General features: G+C 41.0%; 1 protein-coding gene across 3 annotated transcripts in view; it reads right to left on the bottom strand.

Moving 5' to 3' along the window:
- The window catches only part of CSMD1 (CUB and Sushi multiple domains 1), a 2,734,739-nt gene that overhangs the window by 710,235 nt on the left and 1,997,553 nt on the right, over positions 1 to 26,951 (bottom strand). For all 3 annotated transcript variants that reach the window (XM_073589180.1, XM_073589181.1, XM_073589182.1), the window contains exons 15-17: positions 25,595 to 25,789; positions 25,110 to 25,248; positions 2,758 to 2,945 (exon numbers count right to left, since the gene is read on the bottom strand). In XM_073589180.1, coding sequence (XP_073445281.1) covers positions 2,758 to 2,945; positions 25,110 to 25,248; positions 25,595 to 25,789 — 522 coding nt within the window. The remainder of the gene's footprint in view (positions 1 to 2,757; positions 2,946 to 25,109; positions 25,249 to 25,594; positions 25,790 to 26,951) is intronic.

Here is a 26,951-nt window from a genome sequence, read left to right as displayed (position 1 = left end):
AGCTCCACTCCGACTCAGACGCCAGCAAGGTGGAGGTGGGGTACTAGTATGGGCTGGTATCATCAAAGATGAACTTGTGGGACCTTTTCGGGTTGAGGATGGAGTGAAGCTCAACTCCCAGACCAACTGGCAGTTTCTGGAAGACACCTTCTTCAAGCAGTGGCACAGGAAGAAGTCGGTATCGTTCAAGAAAAATATGATTTTTATGCAGGACAATGCTCCATCACATGCATCCAAATACTCCACAGCATGGCTGGCCATTAAAGGTCTAAAAGAAGAAAAAATAATGACATGGCCCCCTTGTTCAAATGATCTGAACCCCTTAGAGAGCCTGTGGTCCCTCATAAAATGTGAGATCTACAGGGAGTGAAAACATTACACCCTCCGAATAGTGTCAGGGAGGCTGTAGTGGCTGCGGCACGCAATGTTGATTGTAAACAGATCAAGCAACTGACAGAATCTATGGATGGAAGACTTTTGAGTGTCATTGTAAAGAAAGGTGGCTATATTGGTCATTGATTTTTTTTGTTTTGTTTTTGAATGTCAGAAATGTTTATTTCTAAATTTTGTGTTTACCTGGTGAAAATAAACAAGTGAGATGGGTATAGATTTGGTTTTTATTAAGTTGCCTAATAATTCTGCACTGTAATAGTTACCTGCACAAACAGATATCCTCCTAAGATAGCAAAATCTAAAAAAAAAACCCACTCCAACTTCCAAAAATATTAAGCTTTGATATCTATGAGTCTTTTGGGTTGATTGACTACATAGCTGTTATTCAATAATAAAAAGAATCCTCTTAAATACAACTTGCCTAATAATTCTGCACACGGTGCAGTTCTATTATACCCTTTCTGAGCACCGGTGCCAAAATTGTACACAGTACTCTATGTGCGGTCTAACCAGGGATTTGTCCAGAGGCAGTGTAATGCTCTCATCATGTGTATCCAGACCTCTTTTAATGCACCCCATGATCCTGTTTGTTTTGGCAACTGCTGCCTGGCACTGACTGTTCCAGGTAAGTTTATTATTAACTAGGATCCCCAAGTCCTTCTCCATGTCAGATTTACCCAGTGGTTTCCCGTTCAGTGTGTAATGGTGACATTGATTCCTTCTTCTCATGTGTATAACTTTACATTTATCATTGTTAAACCGCATCTGCCACCTTTCGGTCCAAGTTTCCAAGTTATCCAGATCCATCTGTAGCATAATACCATCTTCTCTTGTATAGACTGCTTTAAATAGTTTTGTATCATCTACAAATATTGATATTTTACTGTGTAAACCTTCTACCAGATCGTTAATAAATATGTTTACGAGAATAGGTCCCAACACCGACCCCTGCCGTACTCCACTGGTCACAGCGACCCAGTTAGAGAATATACCATTTAAAACCACCCTCTGATTTCTATCACTAAGCCAGTTACTTACCCATTTACACACATTTTCCCCCAGACACAGCATTCTCATTTTGTGTACCAACCTCTTGTGTGACACAGTATCAAACGCTTTGGAAAAATCAAGATATACCATGTCCAATGACTCACCTTGGTCCAGTCTATAGCTTACCTCTTCTTAAAAGCTGATTAGATTGGTTTGACAGGAGCAATTCCTCATAAACCCATGCTGTGTGTGGCAGCTTATGCTTTTTTCAGTGGTTGTATGTACAGGACCTTATTAGGGGAGCGCGATAGTGAGCATTCTTATCAACATCTTTTTCCTCCAGCAAAATGGCGGTGACACTTGCTCAGAAGCAACTAGGGGCAAGCAATAGATGCTACTGCACATGCACTGCTGCCGGTGCCATTTTGGTGTAGGAAAAAAATTTGGCTGCAGTGGTGGCGCTTGTGCAGTTGCATCTATCAGTAAGAGCTGGATGCTACGGCACAGGCACCATTTTGCTGGATGTAATTTTTTTTTCTAAATCCACATTATTTCAAGCAGTTTGTCATATAGGTGGCAGGTAATTGAAAGATCAGTGACCTTTCATAAGCCATACAAATGAATATGTAAGTTGAGCACCACAGAGAGATCCCCCAGAATGCCCCAGAGCACAAGAATCTCATAAGCTGAAAACAATAAATACAGATTAAACAACAATCTCAGGATAGATTTCATCAACCCAAGTATCATTTTAATTAGTATAACGGCATGAACCTGACAGTGTCTGTAGTTTACTTAGCAAAATCCTGCTGACAGGTTTGCTTTAATTGGTTTATAAGGGGCACTAAATAAACATTTTTTTCTTTTAGAAACAACTTTACCACAGTCTGGTCTCCACAAGATCCAATGTAGATGACATCATACACAGTTAACCAAAATCTCATCTGCAACTGATGAGGAGTAATAACTACTAGCTAGATGTGTCAAGTTTTTCCAATAACCCATGTCTGCAAGCCCTTTAAAAAGCTGGACATTGACCTATGATTGTGAACTTTCTTCTAAATGCAATTTTGTAGCCATATATAATTTAATAAATCTCCAAATCTTGCATCTTTGTATCTATGTTAATGTCTTTCTAATATTTTTTTCTTTGAAACATCAAACTACAAAACATTTTCTATGAACCTGCTGTATTTCACAGTTTATTGTATTTATTGGTCTATGGTACAGACACTTTAGATAATGCTGGCTCCAATTATTCCATAATAGCAGACTTAGTAGGGAAGTTCTATGCAATGCAGAACAATGCTTCTGTGTAATAACAATTTATACTCATTAAGTAGAATTTACCACACAGAGAAAGTGATTACTTACTTTCATATCGAATTAGAAAGCCAACATTAGAACGACTATTATCCGTTATGAATAGAAGATACATGTAATTTCCTGTGCTAATGAGAAATTGTGGTGCTTGTGTTCCATGATATTCGCCAATCAATGGTGAAGAATTTGCTGGGCCATCTCGTACTTCAAGAATATCATAGTTTACTTCAGTCTGAAATCTGAGTTAGAAATATAATAAGATATTAGTCAGGCATTTTATTGTATCATTATGCAATAATTCTGCAACTCACAGACCAATTTACTTTCACAGTTTACTGGGCAGCAAAAAAATTAAAATGCAATTATATTTGTACAAAAAATATGAGAGTATAAATAAAAGTACATTCAAATCTTAATTTAAAGAAAGAAAACCTTTGCAGATAATTTTCATTTTTATGTTTGCATTGTTCCCAACCCTTCTGCCATAACTTCCATTTTTTTAACCTTGACAGTTCCACATCAGAAGAATGGAAGTCAAATTTATATATTTTTTATTTTTAACTATTTTTTAAATCTTTTATTTTTTTCCTTATTTTTTTTCGACCACATAGTAGACTGAACACATATGATGGGGGCTCAGCTTTTGAGCCCACTTCTATCAAAGTTACCTCAGTGCTGATGTACATGTACAGTGAGGGAAATAAGTATTTGCTCCCTTGCTGATTTTTTTAGTTTGTCCGCTGACAAAGACATGAACAGTCTATCATTTTAAGGGTAGGTTAATTTTAACATTGAGAGATAGAATATCAAAAATAAAATCCAGAAAATCACATTGTATAAACTATATAAATGTATTTATGGTTTTTGACTTGTTTAAAGTTATCTTCCTGAAAAGTGACAAGCATTAATCCAGAATTATGCTTAGAGTGTGGGTACACTTCATCCACAATTGTTGACAATATACAGGGTGGGTCATTTATATGGGTACACCTAAATAAAATGGGAATGGTTGGTGATGTCAACTTCCTGTTTGTGTCACATTAGAATATGGGAGGGGGGAACTTTATATGGGTGGTGACCATGGCGGCCATTTTGAAGTTGGCCATTTTGAATCCAACTTTATTTTTTTAATGGAAAGAGGGTCATGTGACACATCAAACTTATTGAGAATTTCACAAGAAAAACAATGGTGTGCTTGGTTTTAACATAACTTTATTCTTTCATGAGTTATTTACAAGTTTCTTTGTTTACAGCCATTGACATGTTGCAGAGTTTAAAACATGAAGAGCAGATAGAAATTGTGTTGATGTCTGGTGAACGCAGTACCCGGGTCATTGCAGCAGATTTTAATGCAAAACACTCTCTGGGAGAAAACTGTCACCATTCCCATTTTATTTAGGTATATCCATAAAAACGGCCCACCCAGAAAAGTTTGCCTCATCATTGAACATAATGTTCTGTGTAAACTGAGGGTCCTGTTCCAATTTTGTTTTGCCCATTCTGCAAATTCACTGTGCCAATTTGGGTCACCAATCATTCCCATTTTATTTAGGTGTATCCATATAAATAGCCCACCCTGTACATAATTTGGCCTGGGATTTTGATATGCATGAGATTCATTAAAAGTGAAACAACTATAATCCTGATTGTCAGCAGAAGATGTTTAAAAAGTTATACGCAACTCTGTCTCCAGTCTCCTCTTCAGTTTTAACCCATCATCACCTCTAGCACTGACTAGACCACATGCAACATCATTATGTGTGAGACCTAATTAGTGCCAGAGGCACCAAATGGTAAAACTTACATTTCTCTAAAATCAAGAGGTTTGAGTAACAAAACATTTAGAATCTGCTAAATCAAAATCTTTTGTGAAATTCAAATAAAATTCAGCTCCCTATGGCTCCTTTTCCAGCTTGGGGCTTCATAGCAGAATGGACAGCAATATGTTAATGAGTGACTGCAAGAATTTCCTGTTACTTGATATCTACATCTAAAATGTTGCTTATTTGATGTGGCATATGCAGAGTCTATCTCTATTCACATATGGTTGCCTTCCTTTGCAGTTTTAAGTTGGTCAAATGATTCTGTTTGCTTCACTTTGCCAGGTGTCTGTCATAATCTCAGCCTATCTTGACTTTCATGCTACAACCACTATTATTTCTTAACTCCGGTGTCAAATCCTTGCAACTGTCCTCACTCCTGTTCACAACTGGCCTCTGTTTTCAACTGTGTCTCAAGGCTGCAATTCTTCTTTGTTAAATAGTTATTTTATATCAATGTGCTGCTTAAAAATATCAGACAGCTGTCTGTGGATGGATCCCAGGCCTTGGTATTTCCCTTGTCATATCTGTAAACTCGTAAAGAGCTGGATATTGACTTAAAGGGCCACTTAATATGGTGGTAATGGTGGTTTCCAAAAGGAGCCACCCCTTGGCTGGGTCCTTCCCTGGAGGAAGATCTGGCTAGTCCCAGATTTTGAGACACTTAAATGAGGCTCCACGGACTTTATTTGCATATTTGTATTTCCTAGGGAGCATTGCACCTAGGATTTTACTGATTGAGCGCCTTTGCCGGCTGCCGCAGTGTTTTCTTTGACTGGTCTCCCTGAGGTCAGTGATTGTTTTGTGATGTTGGTCTACTAGGCATTGCTCCCACCTAGCCAGAATCCTACTCCACACTGAGGAGGGGCAGCACCCCGAAACAGCTGTCTGTGGATGGATACTGGGCCTTGGTATTTCCCTTGTCATATCTGTAAACTCGTAAAGAGCTGGATATTGACTTAAAGGGCCACTTAATATGGTGGTAATGGTGGTTTCCGAAAGGAGCCACCCCTTGGCTGAGTCCTTCTCTGGAGGAAAATCTGGCTAGTCTCGTGTTTGAGAGTCAGTGATTGTTTCGTGATGTTGCTTAAAAATATCAGACTGCATTTATTCTTGTGTTTAACCATTGACCTTCCTGCATATGTAAGACTACATTTCTGTGATTAATAAGAAAGAAACTTGCCACTCAACTTCTGAATGAATGCAGTTGTATTTAACGGAGCCAAATTAAACAAAACGTTTCGGCCTCATGCGGCCTTCATCAATTAGCAGACTGCTCAGAGATAGGAAAAGACCTTGGTCAATGAAACAGGTAGGGGAATATATCCCATTTAAATGCAGTTGCTGGTAAGCAGCAGTAGGTGTGGGCACAATGCTATACAGCGTCCTTACAGATGTCAAAAGAGTGTGCACGTGCTGCCTTCAGTGACGCGGTTTCCACTGTTCAACGGCCGCAACACCGCAGAAGAAATGCTAGTCTAAGGGGGTCAGATTCCTTGCAGGAATGCTCAGACCTGACACCCACAATTTGGTGGTGCACCATCTTGCTTGAAAAACGAGAGGGCAACACATCATCATGTAGAAATTTCAGATATCCAGTGGCATTGAGGTTTCCATTGATGAAGAATGTCCTCACTATATTTGTACCCCATATATCACAACATACGATCAATTATGGGTGTCAGGTCTGAGCATTCCTACATGAACAGTTTCCTGGAAGGTGGATTAGACATCATGGGTCAGTTGAATGGCCACTAAGGTCTCCCGATCTAACCCCCTTAGACTTTTATCTTTGGGGTCATCTGAAGGCAATTGTGTATGCTGTGAAGATACGAGATGTGCAGCATCTGAAACAACTGATTCTGGAAGCCTGTGCTAGCATTTCTTCTGCGGTGTTGCTATCAGTGAGTCAAGAGTGGAAGAAGAGGGTTGCACTGACAATCCATCACAATGGGCAGCACTTTGAACACATTTTATAAGTGGTCATAAACTTGTAAATAGCTCATGAAAAAATAAAGTTACGTTAAAACCAAGCACACATTTGTTTTTTGTGTAAAATTCTCAATAAGTTTGATGTGTCACATGACCCTCTTCCAATTGAAAAAAATAAAGTTGGATCCAAAATGGCCAACTTCAAAATGGCCACCATGGTCACCACCCATCTTGAAAAGTTTTCCCCCTCCCATATACTAATGTGCCACAAACAGGAAGTTGATATCACCAACCATACCCATTTTATTTAAGTGTATCCATATAAATGGCCTACCCTGTACAATATGTCATGAAAAAACAAAGTCAGAATCAGTATAATCTATTCAAGCGTCCCAAAAATATAACATTATAAAATGACAGTGTCAGAATTGTAAAACTTGGCATGGTCATTAAATACCAAATTGGCTTTGTCACTAAGGGATTACTTTAACTGGTAGCAGTCCATCTCCCTGACACACCCTTGTAAAAAGAGAGTTGAAAAGCATTTTTTGGTGAGGTAACACAGCAACTGATAATTTTCCTGGTCCTATGTGACATCACTAGAGGTAAAAATTGTTTTTGTGTGTTGATTAAATGCATTTTGCCAGTCCATTTGCCAAACCCTTTTCCATTTTTGCTTTTGTTTTCCTATCTGTGGAGTATTGGTTTATATTCGGGAATTTGCATATATCAATAGCCTGTGGCTGAAATTATTTTTGGGGGCTGTGTGCAATATATATATCCTCTCTGGCTACAGAATATTCTGGTTTACTTAACTATATTCATAGAAAGTCAAAGTATTGATCATGTGTATCATCATCTTCGGCCTTGACTATGGCAACATCCTTTTCTGTGGCCTCCCTGCTACCACACTCGCACCTCTCCAGTCCATCCTTAACTCTGCTGCCCGACTAAGTAATCTCTCTCCTTGCTACTCCTCCACTTCTCCCTGTCTGGAGAAACCGCCAGGTGGGCACTTACCAGCGGTTTCATCAGCCTTGGCAGTGAGAGCCCATAGCCTCTGACAGCCTGTGACTGCTGTACTTACACCATCCGGGAGGTGGGCAAGATGACAGCAATACAGCAGGGCTGGAGTGAGCAGAATGCCGAGTGGTAAGTGTACTGACAGGACCTGTAGCATGTGACTACAGGGGGAGGGGCTTAGCATCCTGCTGCTGGAGATGAGTGCAGGATGCTACAGGAAAAGAGCAGAGGAGAGGGGAAAGGGGCCACCGGACACAAGGGAAAGGGCAGGGCACCAGAGGGAGATGAAATCCAAGACAAGCCGAAGTCAGTAAACGAAAGAGGCAACGTGGTACACAAGGAGCAGGCTAATCATGAATTGTCAGGGACATAGCAAAAGTCAGAAAACCAGAGCAGCAGATACACAGTACAGAATCAAAAGGCAAACTCACAACGGGGGACAGAACCAGGTCAGAACCATACAAGGAAGCTAGAACACTGGCCCAAGGCACACAGGGGTCCACACACTCAGCCAAGGTAAAAAGTATAACTGACCGGGATTGGATCTTCACAGGGCTATAAGAAGCTCTCCCCGAACCAAAGTGAGGCCACAATAATTAACCCCAGGTGTGCAGGTCAGAGCCTGCACTGCTATCAAGACATTAACCCCTGGTGTGCATGTCAAAACCTGCACTGGGATCATGACACTCCCCTCTGCAAATCTCTTCACTGGCTTCCATTCCCTCAGCATATACAGTTCAAATTATTAATACTGACCTACAAGGCCATCTATAACCTGACTCCTCCATATATCTCTGAATTAATCTCCCGATGTGTTCCTTCACGTAATCTCGGGTCCTTCCAAGACCTCCTTCTCTCCTCAACACTTATTCACTCCTCACCCAACTGCCTCCAAGACTTCTCCCGAATATACTCCATCCTCTGGATTTCTTTGCCCCAACACATCCGACTATCAACCTCATTCAGATCCTTCAGATGGAACCTAAAAACCCACCTCTTCAGGAAAGCTTGCAGGATGCAATGACCCTGCTGCCACCTCACCACTACCGGAGCTACCGCCTCACCATCACCAGAGCTGCTGCAACCCCCCAACCTACTGTCTGCTTCCCCACCATCCTGTAGAATGTAAGCCTGCAATAGCAGGGTCATCTCCCCCTGTATCAGTCTGTGATTCTTAGTTTGTTTACTGTAAGTGATATCTGTAATTTGTATGTAACCCCTTCTCATGTACAGCACCATGGAATCAATGGTGCTATATAAATAAATAATAATAATAATAATAATAATGATAATAATGTGTATTGTGAACACAGGTTGCAAGCAGCATCTTTATTGCACCTCTTTTATTATTACTGTTTCCAAGCATAAGTTATAAAGAAAACTTTTGATATATTCACATCTGACCCCTTGATCCTTCTTTGTACTAGTAAATATTAGCTTTATACTTTAAAATCAATTTACATAGTCATCTGGTATATCCTAACAAAAATAATACAACATCAATAGTTAATTTTGTACTATAGCCACTGCGTTTCAACAAAAATGTCAATATATTAATATCTTAGTTGGGATTCAGGAATGTCTTCAAAATGTATTAGGTATTAATTCAGTTAGCTTAAAATGTCCCTTGGAGGCATCTCTGTTTTTCACTTTTTTGGTATGTTTTTTAAATATGTTGAATAAAGTTTATTGGAATTTTTAATATTTATTATGGATCTCTTCATTTTTTGTGTAACAATCATAACCCTTAAAAATGTTATTTTACTGTTCTTTGAAGGGCCACTGTAAAAATACTAAGTTGGATGCTGTTTTGATAATCAAGGTTCATAGTGTTCCCAAAGTTGGGTCTTTCTGAATTAATGCATGGTATTCTTTGATTTTTTTCACCAACAATTTCTTTCTAACAGTTCAAAAGAGACATTTATTTTTTTTTATTTGTTGTCTTCAGATGCCTTGGCTTGATTTACATCATTATGGGAATTAAGTTATCATATGATGCACTCTTTTATCTTTCCTGACTGACTTCCATAAAGTGTTTAATGGGTCAGGTTGTGTCCATTCTGCTGCTGATCCCCTCTCCATTATCTTTGAAAATTCTTGGAGAACAGGAGAAGTGCCAGACGACTGGAGAAGAGCAAATGTTGTTCCTATCTTCAAAAAGGGGAAGAAGGTGGACCCAGGCAACTATAGGCCGGTGAGTCTGACTTCTATACCAGGAAAGATCTTTGAACAAATTATTAAACAACATGTATGTCAATACCTGGATAAGAATGAAGTGATTAAACAGAGTCAGCATGGGTTTGTAACTAATAAGTCATGTCAAACTAACTTAATTTCCTTCTATGATGGTATCACTGATTGGGTGGATCAAGGAAATGCTGTAGATATAGTATATCTTGACTTCAGCAAAGCATTTGACAAAGTCTCTCATACAATCCTTATTGAAAAAATGACAAAGTATGGAATGGACAAGGCAACTGTTAGATGGATTCATAACTGGCTTAGTGATCGGACCCAAAGAGTGGTCGTAAATGGCTGCACATCCAGTTGGAAGAATGTCTCAAGTGGGGTACCACAGGGCTCTGTCCTGGGCCCTGTATTGTTCAACATCTTTATCAACGATTTAGATGAAGGAATTGAGGGTAAACTGATTAAATTTGCTGATGACACAAAGCTAGGAGGGATAGCTAATACTAGAGAAGAGAGAGAGGATTCAAAAAGATTTAAATAAACTGGAGCAGTGGGCAGCAACTAACAGAATGGTTTTTAACAGGGAGAAATGCAAAGTACTACATCTGGGCAATAAAAATGAAAAAAGCATATATAGAATGGGAGGAATAGGGCTAAGCGACAGCACATGTGAAAAAGACTTGGGTATACTAATATATCACAGACTGAATATGAGTCAACAGTGTGATGCAGCAGCAAAAAAGGCAAATGCAATTCTAGGATGTATTAACAGAAGCATACAGTCTAGATCACGTGAAGTCATTATTTCCCTCTACTCCTCTTTGGTCAGACCTCATCTGGAATATTGTGTCCAGTTTTGGGCACCACATTTTAAAAAAGACATCAACAAACTGGAGCAAGTTCAGAAAAGAGCGACCAGAATGGTGACCGGTCTACAAACCCTGTCTTATGAGGAAAAGTTGCAGGATTTGGGAATGTTTACTTTGTAAAAGAGAAGACTGAGAGGAGACTTAATAGCTGTCTACAAATATCTAAAGGGCTGTCACATTGTAGAAGGATCAACATTATTCTCATTTGCACAAGGAAAGACTAGAAGCAATGGGATGAAACTGAATGGGAGGAGACACAGATTAGATATTAGAAAAAACTTTTTGACAGTTAGAGTGATCAATGAGTGGAACAGGCTGCCACGAGAAGTGGTGAGTTCTTCTTCAATGGAAGTCTTCAAACAGAGGCTGGACAGACATCTGACTGGGATGATTTAGCGAATCCTGCTTTGAGCAGGGGGTTGGATCAGATGGCCCAGGAGGTCCCTTCCAACTCTACGATTCTATGATTCTATGATTCTATGATTTTATTTTCCATCTTATGCAAGGATCTGTGGAATGCTATGCCTTCCAATTCCATACAGCATTGTCAGAATTAGTCTGGAGCAGTTTTTGAAGCTGGTCTCACTGGTTGGATAAAGACAAACTTCTTTTGAGAACTGCCATATTTCCTTGATAACTTGATTTATCTTGTTACCCATGTGAATTGATGTTTTAAAAGGAGATCAAGAGAAAAAAAATTAAGATTGTTGTATCCTACATTTTAAAGCTTCTTTAAAAGCTCCTTCCAGGGAGGCCTTAGGAAAATTTGCCGAAAGTAATTGCCTAAGTCTGAAAATCCTGTTGCTTTACTAAAGAACTTTGTCTCTACTGTGATGAAAAAGGATGACCCTCATATGGAATGTCCTAAACTCAAGAACCAACACAAATTTCAGAACTTGCATGAAAAAGGAGATATCTCCTTGGGGTTAACACTATCCTCCACAGAAGACAAGTTTGTTGTGCCTATAGTCATTATTTTTAAGTACACTAAGTTTATGGAACAAGCCATTTTTTATTCCAGAGTTCCAAAGAATTTTATTGACCACACAAGCTAGCAGGTTGAAAGTTGCTATTGTTTGTTTGTTGACAACTCAGAAACTAATATCTTTAAATGGTTCCACAATTTCTGGTGGTCATATTTAATTCCATTCTGGGAATTTGACTCTTGAAAACTTATGACTGTTTCTTACTGAGCTCTCCATATTTGTGCACCACCCTACATATCCTCCCTCATCACTTTCTATCACCCATACTGAGCTCTCTGTTCTGCTAATGACCTAAGAATAACATCCTTTATAATCTGAGCCCCACACTCCCATCTCCAAGTCTTCTCTGAAGGAGCATCAGTGCTCTGGAATGCTCTAGCAGAGACAATTCAGTTAATTCCCAATATCCACTGTGAAGGATGGGGATTTAATGGAAACTTACAATCCTCCTGAAAGCATGTGTAGCTATAACAGGACACCTGGCTCAGTCTTGGCCTCCTGTGGAGCCCATGTGGTTTATCTGCTTTGATCATGCAGCTAGTATTTCATAAGGAGAATGTGAACTTATTGTGCATCATAACCACACAAAGATTACAAATTCGAGTTCTCTGGAATGGGCTGAATGTTAGAATCTGCTCAGTTTGTGACTATCCATCATTTTCTTGAAGTGTTCTGGCTGCTGGCCTTTTTCCCCTGGTGCTGGGTTTGCCTTTGGTAAGGTGATTGTATCACCCTTTATTAGCCTGCACCTGTCTCCCATTCCTTGCTGGATAACAGTGTTAATCTGCTTGAAGTCTGGCCTGGAGCCATGCTTTGCTTTCTGTGTGTTTAATTAGTGCAGTTCTGGGACCTCTGGTTCTGCTAGTCTTAGTTTCTGTTTTCAGCTTGTTTCTGCAGCCTTCTTTGTGTTTTCTGTAAGGAGGTGACCTGTTTTGTATCCAGTCCTAATATCTTTCAGGGACCCCCTTTCCCCTATCTATAGGTCTTCGCTTGAGATTAGCCTAGTATCATTGGTGGGTGTATTCACAAGGAATGGGTCACCCACTCCATCGTAGGGCATCAGCCCAGTCACAGTGCAGGGTCAGTTTTCCCCCTCTTACCCTAATCATCTGCTGCAGAACAGTAACACTGAACACCTTCCAGGTTCTCAGTTCGTTCTAGCACCCCAGAGTTGGAAGATACATAGAATGGCCAGTAGAAAAAAGCTAACAAAGCCAACTGGGCTCAACTCAAAACAGGGGCCCAGCCAGTTCCGATGGCTCCCAAATCATCTCTCTAGGGGTGTCCAGTAATAAGTTATTAACTAGCATATGTTTTGGAGTTTTTAGCTGGTAGGGGGGATTTAGATCAGCCCAGGGAGGCAAGAGGGGAATGACGCCATGGGGTTATATGCTTGTGTAAAGCATGACTTATTGCTTTTTTTCCAAGGAGGTCACAACATATCGTGTGGAGAGAATTCAGGGAACAGATGGGACCACCTGCCTTCCATGTTGTAGCCCCTCCCCAAAAGCCAGGCTTTTCATCTGACTGGTAACTGCCCCTTATCTTCTGCATATTTTGCACTACCAGTATTTGTATTTGCGTATCTGACTATTGTATACGTAAAACCATTGTGTATATTGTGTTTGTATATAGTGCACCCTTAATGTGAATAGTTATATAATTTAACCTTGGGCTGTTCTTTTATCTTGATCCATGAATCCACACACACAGCCTTGTTTTGAACGAACTTTTCATGCTATCAGGGCTGGTTTCAATTCTGACCCAAAATAATCCCATTAATGGGCTTGGCTTATATCTAACAAGGAACTGGTGGCAGTCCTACCAGACTGACCAAGGGCTGTTTCACTGGTGCCAGTTAAATGGGACGTTCAGCTTGTCAGGGTTGTGATCGAGTAGAGTGCCACATCAGTGAATTTGTGGACCACATTCTCTCACTCCCCATGCCTCCATGGGCCCGTGTGAACAGGGGATGTCTGTGTAAATCATTGCCAAACACACTTTCCATGTCCCCAGGGGGTGCAGAATATTATGTTGGTGCAAGTGAGGAGATCGTACCACGTGATCCCTTGGACGTAATAGTGATGTCAGGCAAGGTGATAAGGTGTGAGTTTGTCACATGTGGTGGTAGCAGTGACAAGCATTTCTATGTATCGGAAAATTGAGCGACATGGCAGTCAGATGATAAATTGTCCCATCAACAACTATCTAGCATGCATGTGGGACTTATTGTAGAGTATTATGCTCAGTAACCAAATCAATAAATATTGCACTACCACAATTGTTGCATTTGTTTCTGTTTTTCCTGCATTGGAGTGAATACCCCTAAGTTTTATTAAATTACCAGAAAACGTCCTAAATATCAATTATGAGTAAAGTTGCTCTTTGAATTTTGCGAAGCAAATATGTTTTATGTGATTGATATTTGTGTTACACACAATACACAAGAATCTTGTTTGAGTTCGTAAGAAAAGGAAGCAAATGATCTGGAATTTCCAGAAGTATTCCCTAAACCATGGTTTATTACCACTAATCATTGAGGAAAAACCATGGTTTATTACCACTAATCATTGAGGAAAAAATTTAATTAATCACACCAAAGTAAAGTCCTACTGTTTTATTATCACCTGATAACCTTATCTAAGAAGACTAATTAATGTGAGCAATCCTGCTGTTTTTGGTCCTACTGTGAACTTACACCTTGTAATTAAATAGAGTTGAGCGAAACAGGTCGGTCAGATTCAAAAGTCACCGACTTTCGCCAAAGTCAGGTTTCATGAAACGAAACCCGACCACAGTGTGAAGTTGGCCATGCAGTCGGGGACCAAAGCGTCAAAGTCGGGTTTCGCCGAATGCTTGCACGTGACTTTTTTCAGCCAATGAGAGAAGTGTAGCATAGCTGGAGTGGGAGAGGGAGGGAGAGAGAGAGAGAGAGGGAGAGGGAGAGGGAGAAGAGAGAGAGAGAAGAGAGAGAGAAGAGAGAGAGAGAGAAGAGAGAGAGATTTTGCCGCCTCTGGGGTTAAAATTCATGCCAGGTGTGTTTACAGTCCCCCACTCACTGCCGACTTTTCTCCCCATTGACTTGCATTGGGTTTTGTGTTTCACGACTAGTGTTGAGCATTCCGATACTGCAATATCGGGTATCAGCCGATATTCGCGGTATCGGAATTCCGATACTGAGTCCCGATACTTTTAGTATATCGAATACCGGAATTAGAAGTTCCCATAATGCAATGAGCCAGTTTGATTTTATTCAGCCAATGAGGATCCTAAGAAGTGTGGGCACATCCTGTTAGCGCATGTTAGGCATGTAACTACTGGCATGGCTGTGATTGGCTGCTGAAATGATGTCATGATGCACTATAAAAGCCGCCGCCATTTTGGGTTCACTCTGCTGTGAATTCAGTTAGGGATAGGATGCTGCTGCTCTGAGGGACAGTGTGACCTAGCGATTTGCTATATTGTGCTTTACCCAGGCTAATTTATCAACTGCTGTAGCTTTCTTTTGCCTTGCAGCGCTGTTCACGGCTGTCTGCGAGGTCTCTGTGTGTGAGTGCAGCTCACACTGTAGTGTGTTCTGCAGCCAGCCACCTCCGGTTGTAGTCCACTCAGCGTGCGTCACTGCCTCATACATTGTCCATTTTTGCATTAGTGCTGCTCATTTTTCCAGATTTCTCCTATTAGTGTGGTTCCATCCGTATCCAGCTAGAATATTTGCAAACACTATATAGGAGTAGATAGAGAAGCCTTTCTGCTGGCTTGTGCCCTGCAGCCCCAGCCTGATTAGTATTAGCCTATTTTTTGGAGCCTCATCTATTGCATTGTAGGTTACCCTCCTGCATAGTAATAGCTACAAAAAGTTTGTGATACTATCGGTTTTACATCTTTGGGCACATCCAGTGTCTTTTTGTGGGAAAAAAAAGTTAATAAAGTTCACCAAACACTCCACTTTACAGTTGTGTAGGCCACATTAGCTCATATTAAAGTCTAGTCCACACTTTATAAAATTAATGTTTCTTATACCTGTTAGCAGCTGTTCAGGAATAAGCACACTAAGCCCTTAGTACTTTTCTGCCTATCTTTATCAGTCTACCAAGATGAAGAAGGCAGGAAGTAAGGCACGTGGTCGTGGGCGTGGAGTTTCTGCAGGGAGAGGACGTGGGGATTCTGTGCCTGCTGCGGGCACCAGTGACTCAGCATCCCCCAGTTTTCCCAGGGAACAGTCCTTTACGTGTAGCTTTGTAGGAGCTCGCCGTACCCCACTGCTGCGGGATGAACAAATTGAAGCCATTGTCGGATGGATGGCAGCTAACACATCGACTTCAATTAGTTCCAGATCCTCTCAGGTCCAGAGCACTGAAGAGCATTCATCTGTCTCTTCACCACCTGCCAAATTGCCCAGGCAGTCAGAGAGCCCTGGACAGGAGCCATCTCTACTTCTGTTCTCTGAATCTGTTGGCTTGGAAAGAGGGGGCCAGCCAAGCAGCATTCGAGAATTTGAAGAAGAGGTAGTATGCAGTGATGCGCAACAGCTTTTTCTCTCTGAATCTGAAGATGTGGGTGGGCCAGTGCCTATGGTCAGCACACCTCAGTACGCATCTGATGATGAGACTCAGGTGCCACTTTCTGGTGCGTACTGTGCTGTCGAGACTACCCAGGAGAAGCAGTCGTTTGAAGAGGGTAGTGTAGATGATGACGTCCTTGACCCATCATGACTTGAGGTACAGGAAGGTGGTGGGAGCAGCTCTGAGGAAGAGATTCCCAGAACGGCCAAAAAAGGAGGGAGAGGGCAGACTCGGTTGCCTGTAGCCTCCACTTCAGCACCCATTAGGAGCATGCCTCTTCCAAAACCCAAAACGGGCACTCCCAAGATGTGCAGTGCCTGGCCCTTTTTTGACACAGTTGCAGATGACATCTGCTTTGTCAAATGCAAGCTGTGTAATCAGAAAGTGAAAAGAGGGAAAAGTGTCAGCAACCTCAATACCACAAATATGTGGAAACATGTGTGGACCAAGCATGTGGAGGAGTTACAAAAAAACACTGAAGACGTAAGCCAACCTACAGCGCCACCTACCACCTCTTCAGCTCGTGTTGTAGCCTCTTCCTCCAGCTCACACACAGCTGGTTCGGCTTCCTCACAGGATCGCCATGGAAGAACCACGGGCACTGTTGTACAGAGACACAGTGTCATTCCACCCACAGCACCATGGTCCCTGTCATCCTCACACTCCCAGGCCACTCTACAGCCATCGGTAGCACAGGCATGGGAGACAAGGCGCCCATACTCGGCAAACCACCCCCGAGCACAGGCTCTGAATGCTGGCATTGCAAAACTACTGTCCCTTGAAATGCTCTCATTCAGGCTGGTGGAGACTGACACCTTCCATAACTTCATGGCATTGGCAGTCCCACAATACAACATGACCAGCCACTTTTATTTCAGCTGGCAAGCTGTCCCTGCTCTGCAAAAGCATGTGGAGGGAAAAATTAAACATGTGCTACTAAACACCGTCAGTAGCAAGGTCCTCCTGACCACCGATGCGTGGACCAGTAACCATGGACAGGGACGATATCTTTCCCTCACTGCCCATTGGGTAAATGTTGTGGAGCCGGGTACAGATCTTGAGAGTGGCGCTGTACGTGTTCTGCCAACTCCAAGGATTGCAGGAATCCAGTCTGTACACATTGACTCCTCCTCATACTCCAGTTCCTCTGAATCAGCGCTGCAGGAGCCGTCACAGTCTACCTCCACATGGACCCGTGAACGCTTACCTGTTACGACCGATATGAGCACAGCCATGGCCAAACGTCAACAGGCCGTATTGAAATTAATTTCTTTGGGGAATCGAAGCCACACAGTGCAGGAGCTCTGGAATGCCATCAAACAGGAGAGCGACGTGTGGTTTGTGCCAGCGAATCTCCAGCCAGGCATGGTAGTGTGTGACAATGGCCAAAATCTGGTGGCAGCTCTGGGGCTAGGCAACCTCACTCACATCCCATGTCTGGCACATGTGCTCAACTTGGTCATGCAGAATTTTTTGAGGGACTATCCAGATCTTGATGCACTGCTGGACAAGGTCCGTATAGAGTGCGCTCACGTGTTCCAGCATTGCAAGATCGCGCATTGCAGCTCTGGAGCACCGATTCCACCTTCCGGAACATCGCATCATATGTGACCTACCCACCAGGTGGAATTCAACGTTACATACTGTATAGTGTACAGCTGACAGCTGCTGGATTGTCACCTGTCAGAGGATGCTAGCCTCTTATAATGCAGGTCAGTGAAAAGCTGTATTAGTAGTCACTAAGGGGTTAAGGGGTTAAGATAAAAGCCAAATAAGAATCTCAGTTTGCAGCAAGCAAGCATACACTCAGACATACACCACACACACAAGCAAAAAAATCTTGATAGCTGGAAGACTAATTCATGAACTAATGACATACTACATCAGGAACAAAAAATGTATTTTTGTCCTATGTGTACTTCCATTGATAGCTAGAAATAGCTGCTCTAATTGCCTTAGCCAAGTTCAGTGATTACAATTCAGAAGCAGGCTGTCATTTTTGTCTATATTCACTATCTTCACATGCTTTGAAATTATTTTTCATGACAAATCCAATTTATAAGTAAATTAATCAAGATTACGATTACTTGACTTTTATCCATTTTGAAATCCACATCTTTTTATTAATCTGTCCTGACAAGTAGAATATTGTACAATGTTTTGGTTTTATAGTTCAAGAGGTTAACATCACTACAGACAAATCTGAATAGTATTCACTGAACAGTGTTATATTGTATCAAGAGAGGGTGTCATCTCGTTGGTTATAAAAAAAAAGATAGCCAGTAGAGAATGATTTCGTGCTTCATCATCTGTCATAAATCTAAGCTCTAAAGATTCAAGGAGCAGAAAATTGTTAACGCAAGTTTCAAGAAAAAAAATGTAAACAGACATGCTGGCCAATATCATGGTTAACTCTATCACTGCAGTATACTGATTGATTTACAAGTCATACACATTGAACTAAAATTTTAGACTGACTACTGAGATGAACATTTAATTATAGAGATGAGCGACTTTGCCTTTTTTAGGGTCGAGTTGGGTTTCATGAAACCCGACTTTCTCAAAAGTCGAGTCGAACGAAATCGGCCGACTATAGGGAAAAGTAGGGAAAAGTCGTGAATAGTGTTGAGCGATACCTTCTGATATCGGGAAATATCGGATTGGATCGGACCGATACCCCCAAAATATCGGATATCGCCGATTCCGATACCGGAAACCAATGCAAGTCAATGGGACACAAATATCGGAATGAAAATAAACCCTTACTTTCCTTGTAGGTTAATTGTACATGAAGGAAAACAACTAAGAATAATGTATAATGTATTGCGGGAGGTGGAGGAGACATTAAAGGCATAGAGGTTTAGCCCAATCAAATGGAATAGCAGGAATTAATTATTTTTTAAGACGTTCGGAGTTACAAAGATATTGACTATGTTAAGCTTTTTTATATTTTGTCAGATATTTATGTTTCACTACTTCCATGCTCTTCACCTTCTTTTTTACTTCTCCCACACTTTCTCCTTCATCATCCTCTTCAGGGTCATCTTCTTGGTCTTCTTCGGGGTGGTCTTCAGGGTCGTCATCTTGGAAATGTAGCAAAAGGTACAAGAAGGCTGAGGAACTGCTGAGAACCAGCTGATGGTACTGTAACCTGGATGGGTAGCCGAAGGTACAAGAGCCAATGGAACTACCGAAGACCAGCTGATGGTACTGGAACCCGGTTACTAAGCAGGAGTTACCTGTGCCAGAAAGCACTACCAAGGACCAGCAGACTTTGGTGGAACTCAGATACCGAGAAGGAGGCACCTAAGCCAAAGGCTCTGCCTGGAACCAGCTGACATTACTGGAACCCAGGGGGACATATTCAAGATTGACTTCCAAAGACCCAGCTAATGGTACTGGAATTCAGATAGGCAGTAGAAGGTACACATGAAAAAAGTTGCAAGGCCGCGAGCCGGCCGAAGTTACCGAAACCCACAGTCCTACAGGGGGAGCTTGTCCTATTGGCACTATGGAACCAGCCTTCATTGCCAGATCCTGGAGCTCACATAGGAAGCACCTAAACTGCAGGCACCATAGAGTCGGCTAACCCGACCACAACACGACAGTACAATGTATTGGAGGCAAAGTGTCGTTGACAGTACCCAGAAACAGCTGGTGTGCTGGAACCAGGCTGGGCAGGAGGGAGTACCTGTGCCAAAGACACTTCTGAGCAGCAACTGGCGGTGTTGGAGCCCAGGGATTACAGTAGAAACAGTGTAGCCAGAGGCCTAATTGGAGCAAGTGTAATATCTGTAGTAGTGTGAATGTGGACAGAGCAGTAGAAATTGCCAGACACATAGCAGGGGATCAGCTGACGTTACTGAACCCCAATAACTATGGAGCATGTGTTAACTGTGCAGATGGCACTTATGAGCAGCAACTGGTTGTGTGGCCCAGGGATTACAGTTCAGGTGGTAGAAACATGAACACAACAGGCGACCTGGATACTGTTGCCAACCAATTATTTAATCTGGAAGAGGACTGGCAAATTCCTGCGAGATCCAGGCCTTGTTAATTTTCAGAAAAGTAAGCCGGTCAACATTATCGGAGGATAGTCGGAATGCGACGGTCTGTTAGTACACCACCTGCGGCACTAAAGACTCGTTCCGATAATACACTGGCAGCAGGGCAAGCCAGCACCTCCAATGCATACTGGCTGAGCTCTGGCCATGTATCCAGCTTAGAGACCCAAAACTTGAAGTGGGAAGAGCCGTCTGGGAGTACACTGACAGGGCAAGACATGTAGTCTGTCACCATCTGACGGAAACGTTGTCTCCTGCTGACTGGAGCCATCTGTGATGGTGTAGACATTTGTGACAGAGGAGGGTGAACACCCAATAATCAGCCATGTTGAGAATGTGGGTGATGCGGCGGTCGTTTCTCAGGAACTGCAGCATGAAATCAGCCATGTGCTGCAGACTGCCAACTGGCCAAGAAACGCTGTCCCCTGCTTGAGGCGTCATCTCTGCCTGCTCTGCATCACCCCACCCTCGCTCTACATATTGACGACTAGAGCATTGTGTACCTCCCTCCTCTGGACAGATGTCTTCCTCCTCCATTGACTCCTCCTCATCCTTCTCTCAAAGTGTCCCCTGCCTAGGCCTTTGTGAGGATCCATGTTGCGCAGACTGTCCAGAAGCAGATGGCATTTGTGACTCCTCATCCTCCACCTCTTCCACACCCTCCTCCCTTAATGCTTGCAGTGTTTTTTCAAGCAGGCAGATAAGGGGGATAGTCATGCTGACTAGTGCATCATCTGCACTCACCATCCACATGGAATCATCGAAGGCACGCAAAACGTGGCAGATGTCCTTCACAGAGGCCCACTCAGTGGTGGTGAAGTGTGAACGGCATGCAGTGCAACTTGCTTGCGCCTGATGCAGCTGGTACTCCATTACTGCTGCCTGCTGCTCACACAACCTCTCCAACATACAGTTGTGGCCAAAAGTATTGACACCCCTGGAATTCTGTCAGATAATACTCAGTTTTTTCCTGAAAATGATTGCAAACACAAATTCTTTATTATTGTTATCTTCATTTAATTTGTCTTAAATGAAAAAACACAAAAAGAATTGTCCTAAAGCCAAATTTGATATAATTCCACACCAAACATAAAAAAGAGGGTGGACAAAAGTATTGGCACTGTTCGAAAAATCATGTGATGCTTCTCTAATTTGTGTAATTAACAGCACCTGTAACTTACCTGTGGCACCTAACAGATGCTGGCAATAACTAAATCACACTTGCAGCCAGTTGACATGGATTAAAGTTGACTCAACCTCTGTCCTGTGTCCTTGTGTGTACCACATTGAGCATGGAGAAAAGAAAGAAGACCAAAGAACTGTCTGAGGACTTGAGAAACCAAATTGTGAGGAAGCATGAGCAATCTCAAGGCTACAAGTCCATCTCCAAAGACCTGAATGTTCCTGTGTCTACCGTGCGCAGTGTCATCAAGAAGTTTAAAGCCCATGGCACTGTGGCTAACCTCCCTAGATGTGGACGGAAAAGAAAAATTGACAAGAGATTTCAACGCAAGATTCTGCAGATGTTGGATAAAGAACCTCGACTAACATCCAAACAAGTTCAAGCTGCCCTGCAGTTCGAGGGTACAACAGTGTAAACCCGTACTATCTGTCGGCGTCTGAATGAAAAGGGACTGTATGGTAGGAGACCCAGGAAGACCCCACTTCTTACCCCGAGACATAAAAAAGCCAGGCTGGAGTTTGCCAAAACTTACCTGAAAAAGCCTAAAAAGTTTTGGAAGAATGTTCTCTGGTCAGATGAGACAAAAGTAGAGCTTTTTGGGCAAAGGCATCAACATAGAGTTTACAGGAGAAAAAAAGAGGCATTCAAAGAAAAAAACACGGTCCCTACAGTCAAACATGGTGGAGGTTCCCTGATGTTTTGGGGTTGCTTTGATGCCCCTGGCACTGGACTGTTTTACCGTGTGCATGGCATTATGAAGTCTGAAGACTACCAACAAATTTTGCAGCATAATGTAGGGCCCAGTGTGAGAAAGCTGGGTCTCCCTCAGAGGTCATGAGTCTTCCAGCAGGACAATGACCCAAAACACACTTCAAAAAGCACTAGAAAATGGTTTGAGAGAAAGCACTGGAGACTTCTAAGGTGGCCAGCAATGAGTCCAGACCTGAACCCCATAGAACACCTGTGGAGAGATCAAAAAATGGCAGTTTGGAGAAGGCACCCTTCAAATATCAGGGACCTGGAGCAGTTTGCCAAAGAAGAATAGTCTAAAATTCCAGCAGAGCATTGAAGGAAACTCATTGATGGTTACCGTAAGCGGTTGGTCGCAGTTATTTTGGGTAAAGGTTGTGCAACCAAGTATTAGGCTGAGGGTGCCAATACTTTTGTCTGGCCCATTTTTGGAGTTTTGTGTGAAATGATCAATGTTTTGCTTTTTGCTTCATTCTCTTTTGTGTTTTTTCATTTAAGACAAATTAAATGAAGATAATAATACCAAAGAATTTGTGTTTGCAATCATTTTCAGAAAGAAACTGAGTATTATCTGACAGAATTGCAGGGGTGTAAATACTTTTGGCCACAACTGTACATACTGTAATTAACATGTGCATATACAGGTACTTCTCACAAAATAAATAGATTATCAAAATGTTGATTTATTTCAGTTCTTCAATACAAAAAGTGAAACTCGTATATTATATAGAGTCATTACAACCATAGTGATCTATTTCAGGTGTTTATTTATGTTAATGTTGATGATTATGGCTTACAGCCAAGGAAAACTCAGTAAATTAGAATAATTAATAAAAAACACCTGCAAAGGCTTCCTAAGCATTTAAAAAGGTCCCTTAGTTTGTTTCAGAAGTCTCCACAATCATGGGGAAGACTGCTGATTTGACAGATGTCCAGAAGGCAGTCATTGACACACTTCACAAGGAGGGTAAGCCACAAAAGGTCATTGCCAAAGAAGCTGGCTACTCACAGAGTGTTGTATCCAAGCATATTAATGGAAAGTTGAGTGGAATTAAAAGGTGTGGTAGAAAAAAGTGCACAAGCAACAGGGATAACTGCAGCCTTGAAATGTTTGCTAAGAAAAGGGCATTCAAAAATTCAGGCAAGATTCACAAGGAGTGGACTGCTACTGGAGTTATTTCTTCAAGAGCCACAACAAGCAGATGTATCCAGGACATGGGCTGCAAGTGTCACATTCCTTATGTCAAGCCACTCATTACCAATTTCCAATACCAGAAGCTGCTTACCTGGGCCAAGGAGAAAAAGAACTGGACTGTTGCTCAGTGGTTCAAGGTGTCATTTTCAGATTGAAGTAAATTTTGAATATCATTTGGAAATTAAGGTCCCAGAATCTGGAGAAAGAGTGGATAGGCACACAACTCAAGCTGCTTGAGGTATAGTGTGAAGTTTCCACAATCAGTGATGGTTTGGGGACCCATGTCATCTGCTGGTTTAGGCCCACTGTGCTTTATCAAGACCAAAGTCAGCGCAGATGTTTGTCAGGAAATTCTAGAGAACTTCATGCTTCCCTCTGCTGACAAGATTTTTGGAGATGGAAATTTCATTCTCCAGCAGGACTTGGCACCTTTCTACACTGCCAAAAATACCAATACCTGGTTTAAAAACAATAGTATCACTGTGCTTGAGTGGCTAGCAAACTCGCCTGATCTTAACCCCATAGAGAATCTATGGAGTATTGGCAAGAGAAAGATGAGAGACACCAGACCCAACAATGCAGATGAACTGAAAGTTGCTATCAAAGCAACCTGTGCTTTCATAACACCTTACCTGTGCCATAGGCTGATCACCTTCATGCCATGCCATAGTGATGCAGTAATTGATGCAAAAGGAGCCCTGAATAAAAATTGAGTGCATTTACTGAACATACAGTTCAGTAGGCCAACATTTTGGATTTTAAAATTTTTTTCAAGCTGGTGTTATAAAGTATTCTGATTTACTGAGATAATGACTTTTGGGTTTTCATTTGCTGTAAGCCATAATCATCAACATTAACAGAAATAAACATTTGAAATAGATCACTCTGTTTGTAATGACTCTATATAATATATGAGTTTCACTTTTTGTATTGACGAACTGAAATAAATTAACTTTTTGATTATTTTCTAATTTTGTGAGAAGCACCATTTATCCTTGGGGTATGTGCACTTTTCAGCTGAAACTACCTTTAAGTTGAAGCCACTATCTAAAGCAGCTTCACTGGCATTTTTCTCAAATGTTTTTACATTTGCTGTCATCTTTTACTCTTGCTTTAACGTATGGAGCGTCCTTACAAAAACGGCGTTTTCTTTTTTTTTACATTTTTTTAAATTGCTGTACACTATGTTCACTTTATGAAGCACTTTTCAGGCACTTTTACAAGAGGTTTCTAGGTGGAATCAAACTAAAAAAAGTCATGTGAATATATCCCTTCATCAGGTAAAAAGTGGCAAGTTTTTGCTTTCATTTTTTCCCCACTGTTCCCTTGTACATTCTGATATATATATATATATATATATATATATATATATATATATATTTTTTAAATCCATCATATGGTTCCCAATATATGAAGAAATATCACTCAATAATAATACAGAGCTGTCTGAAGACGTACCCATAGACAAACCTGTAAGCAATGCCACCTTGTTAAAGACCATACATTTTATCATCAAATAAAAAGGCCCAACTTTCTAGATCGGTATGATGGATTAGAAAATAAATCATGAAATAGTCAAGGTAGCAGCGGGAATAAAAGATAAATATGAAAAATACCTGGACACTTGTGACCTAGTGACTTGTCCTCTTTAAGGACAAACTAAAAAAGGACAATGTAAAAAAGACAAAGTGGTTGAAATCCTGTTAGAAAAAAAACTACCATGAGAACTCATCATTTCTGCTCTCTTCCATATTCTTCAATAGTCTTGACTACATAACCTTTGACATGTGTGTGTATTGAGGTGACTAGACAATAAGCTGACTTACCTTTCAAAAGTAATTTTAACCGTATGTCCAGTGCCTGCTTCAATTACCCATTCACAGTTTAATGAATCCTTGTAGTACCCAGGCCAGCCTGGAGGAAGGATAATTCCACTTGATGCTGTTAAGTGTCCACCACATGGAGCTAAAGAATAAAAATTCTTAAATTAGTAATTCTAAATTTAAAGATAACCTGGCAGCTATCCTGATGTAGGGTAGGTCTGAGAAAGTACCTTCTTAATAAAAATGCTGCAATATTGGAGATTATTGTTGTGGCATTTTTCAGTTATTCATCATGAAAGCGTATGAATATATTGCTATCTTTGAATTAATATTCTCCTTTTCTAGACCATCAATGTTTCTCTGTGTAACATGTTTGTGCAATTTTAGTTTTTTGAGCTAAATTAAATCTAATGGTTTATAGAAGAAGAAAAAACTGTTTTTTAAATACAACATTGAACAAGCACATAGGTATGGTAGTAAAATCTTACCTTCACATCTTGGAACATTAGAGCTCCACACAACATTGCCATCTTGGATAATACAAGTGATAGACTCAGACCCTTGTGTTTTAATGAAACCTTCATCACAATGAAAAGTAACAGAGCTTCCAAGAAGAAATCTGTCACCAAACCTTTTTCCATTTATGGGGATCCCTGGATCGTGACATTCATTTTGACCAAAGGCTGGGAAAATAGATGAATGCATTATTTAATTTTTTTTTATAAAAAGCAGGAAAACATCCTTATCAGTGACCTGTAGATCCATTTTCTAAATATATTGATGCATTGATTAATAAGCTATCAGTAATTAATAATACACATATTATCACTACCTTATTACAGCAATCTTTTTTACATTGTTTACCTTTTGGTTAAAGTGACAAAATACCTTTTTTCTATGGGTGATAGGAAAATTAATGTGTTTTATGTGAAAAAAGAATATTCAGAATTGAGAGTCCTCAGTGGTTGATACCTTTTAATGGCTAACTGAAAAGATGGTAACAAATTGGAAGCTTTCGAGACTACTCAGGTTTCTTCATCAGGCATTGACTAGTACAAAATCTGAAGAATCACATATTTATGCACAACACAGCACAGAAAAAATGCTATAGATAAGACAAGCGACCTGAAGCAGAGCTATCATTATGGGAGAGGGATAAACATAAATATTGGACCAGTTCATTGCTAAGGAGTGAAAGTTTTATTGTCCTCTGATTGGGGTCTCCTAGTGTGTTGTGATGCCCCCACAAGGTCTTAGGAGAAAATTCCTTAATTGATGTATAAAGACATACAGTATATGATTTTAAACTGTAGCTAAAAAATTTTTATTTCATGTTACTGTTTAAGTAAGTGGTTTAGTGAATACACTGGTATTCATATGTGTGCTGTTATATGGAGTGAGACACTGGTGACTTTCCTGAAATAATTAATAGAGAGGGGATAGCGACATGTCTCTTGTCTTATACAAATATATGTATACTTTGTATATCTGTACAAACTTAGCACCTGCTGTGAACTCACGAGCCCAGCCCATCAAACACAGAAGGGTTGAGTTAGCTGGCTTGCTACAGTCATGTGGTTCATCAGGACAGGCCCATTGGACTCTCAACACTGAGTATCATGCAAGTGTGCAGCGAATAAAGATAATTTTTAGAGTTATGCCATGATGCAGAGGCACATTAAACAAGCCATCACTATTCTACTTCATAGGCAGATAATATGCTAGCAGGAATTTAATATTGGGAATTTTAAAGATAAGTTCCCTTTAATTTCACAAGAAAACAGCTGTTTGACCCCTGAACCAGCATGGCTGTCGTGATTAGTCATGCAATTTTGCAGGCCAAAC

The sequence above is a fragment of the Dendrobates tinctorius genome, unplaced genomic scaffold (genome assembly GCF_039654945.1).
Source record: "Dendrobates tinctorius isolate UK_male_01 unplaced genomic scaffold, ASM3965494v1 ptg000107l, whole genome shotgun sequence".
In the NCBI taxonomy this organism is placed as follows: Eukaryota; Metazoa; Chordata; class Amphibia; order Anura; family Dendrobatidae; genus Dendrobates; species Dendrobates tinctorius.
The sequence above is the reverse complement of the archived record's forward strand: the minus strand, read 5'-3'. Positions and strand labels throughout refer to the sequence as shown.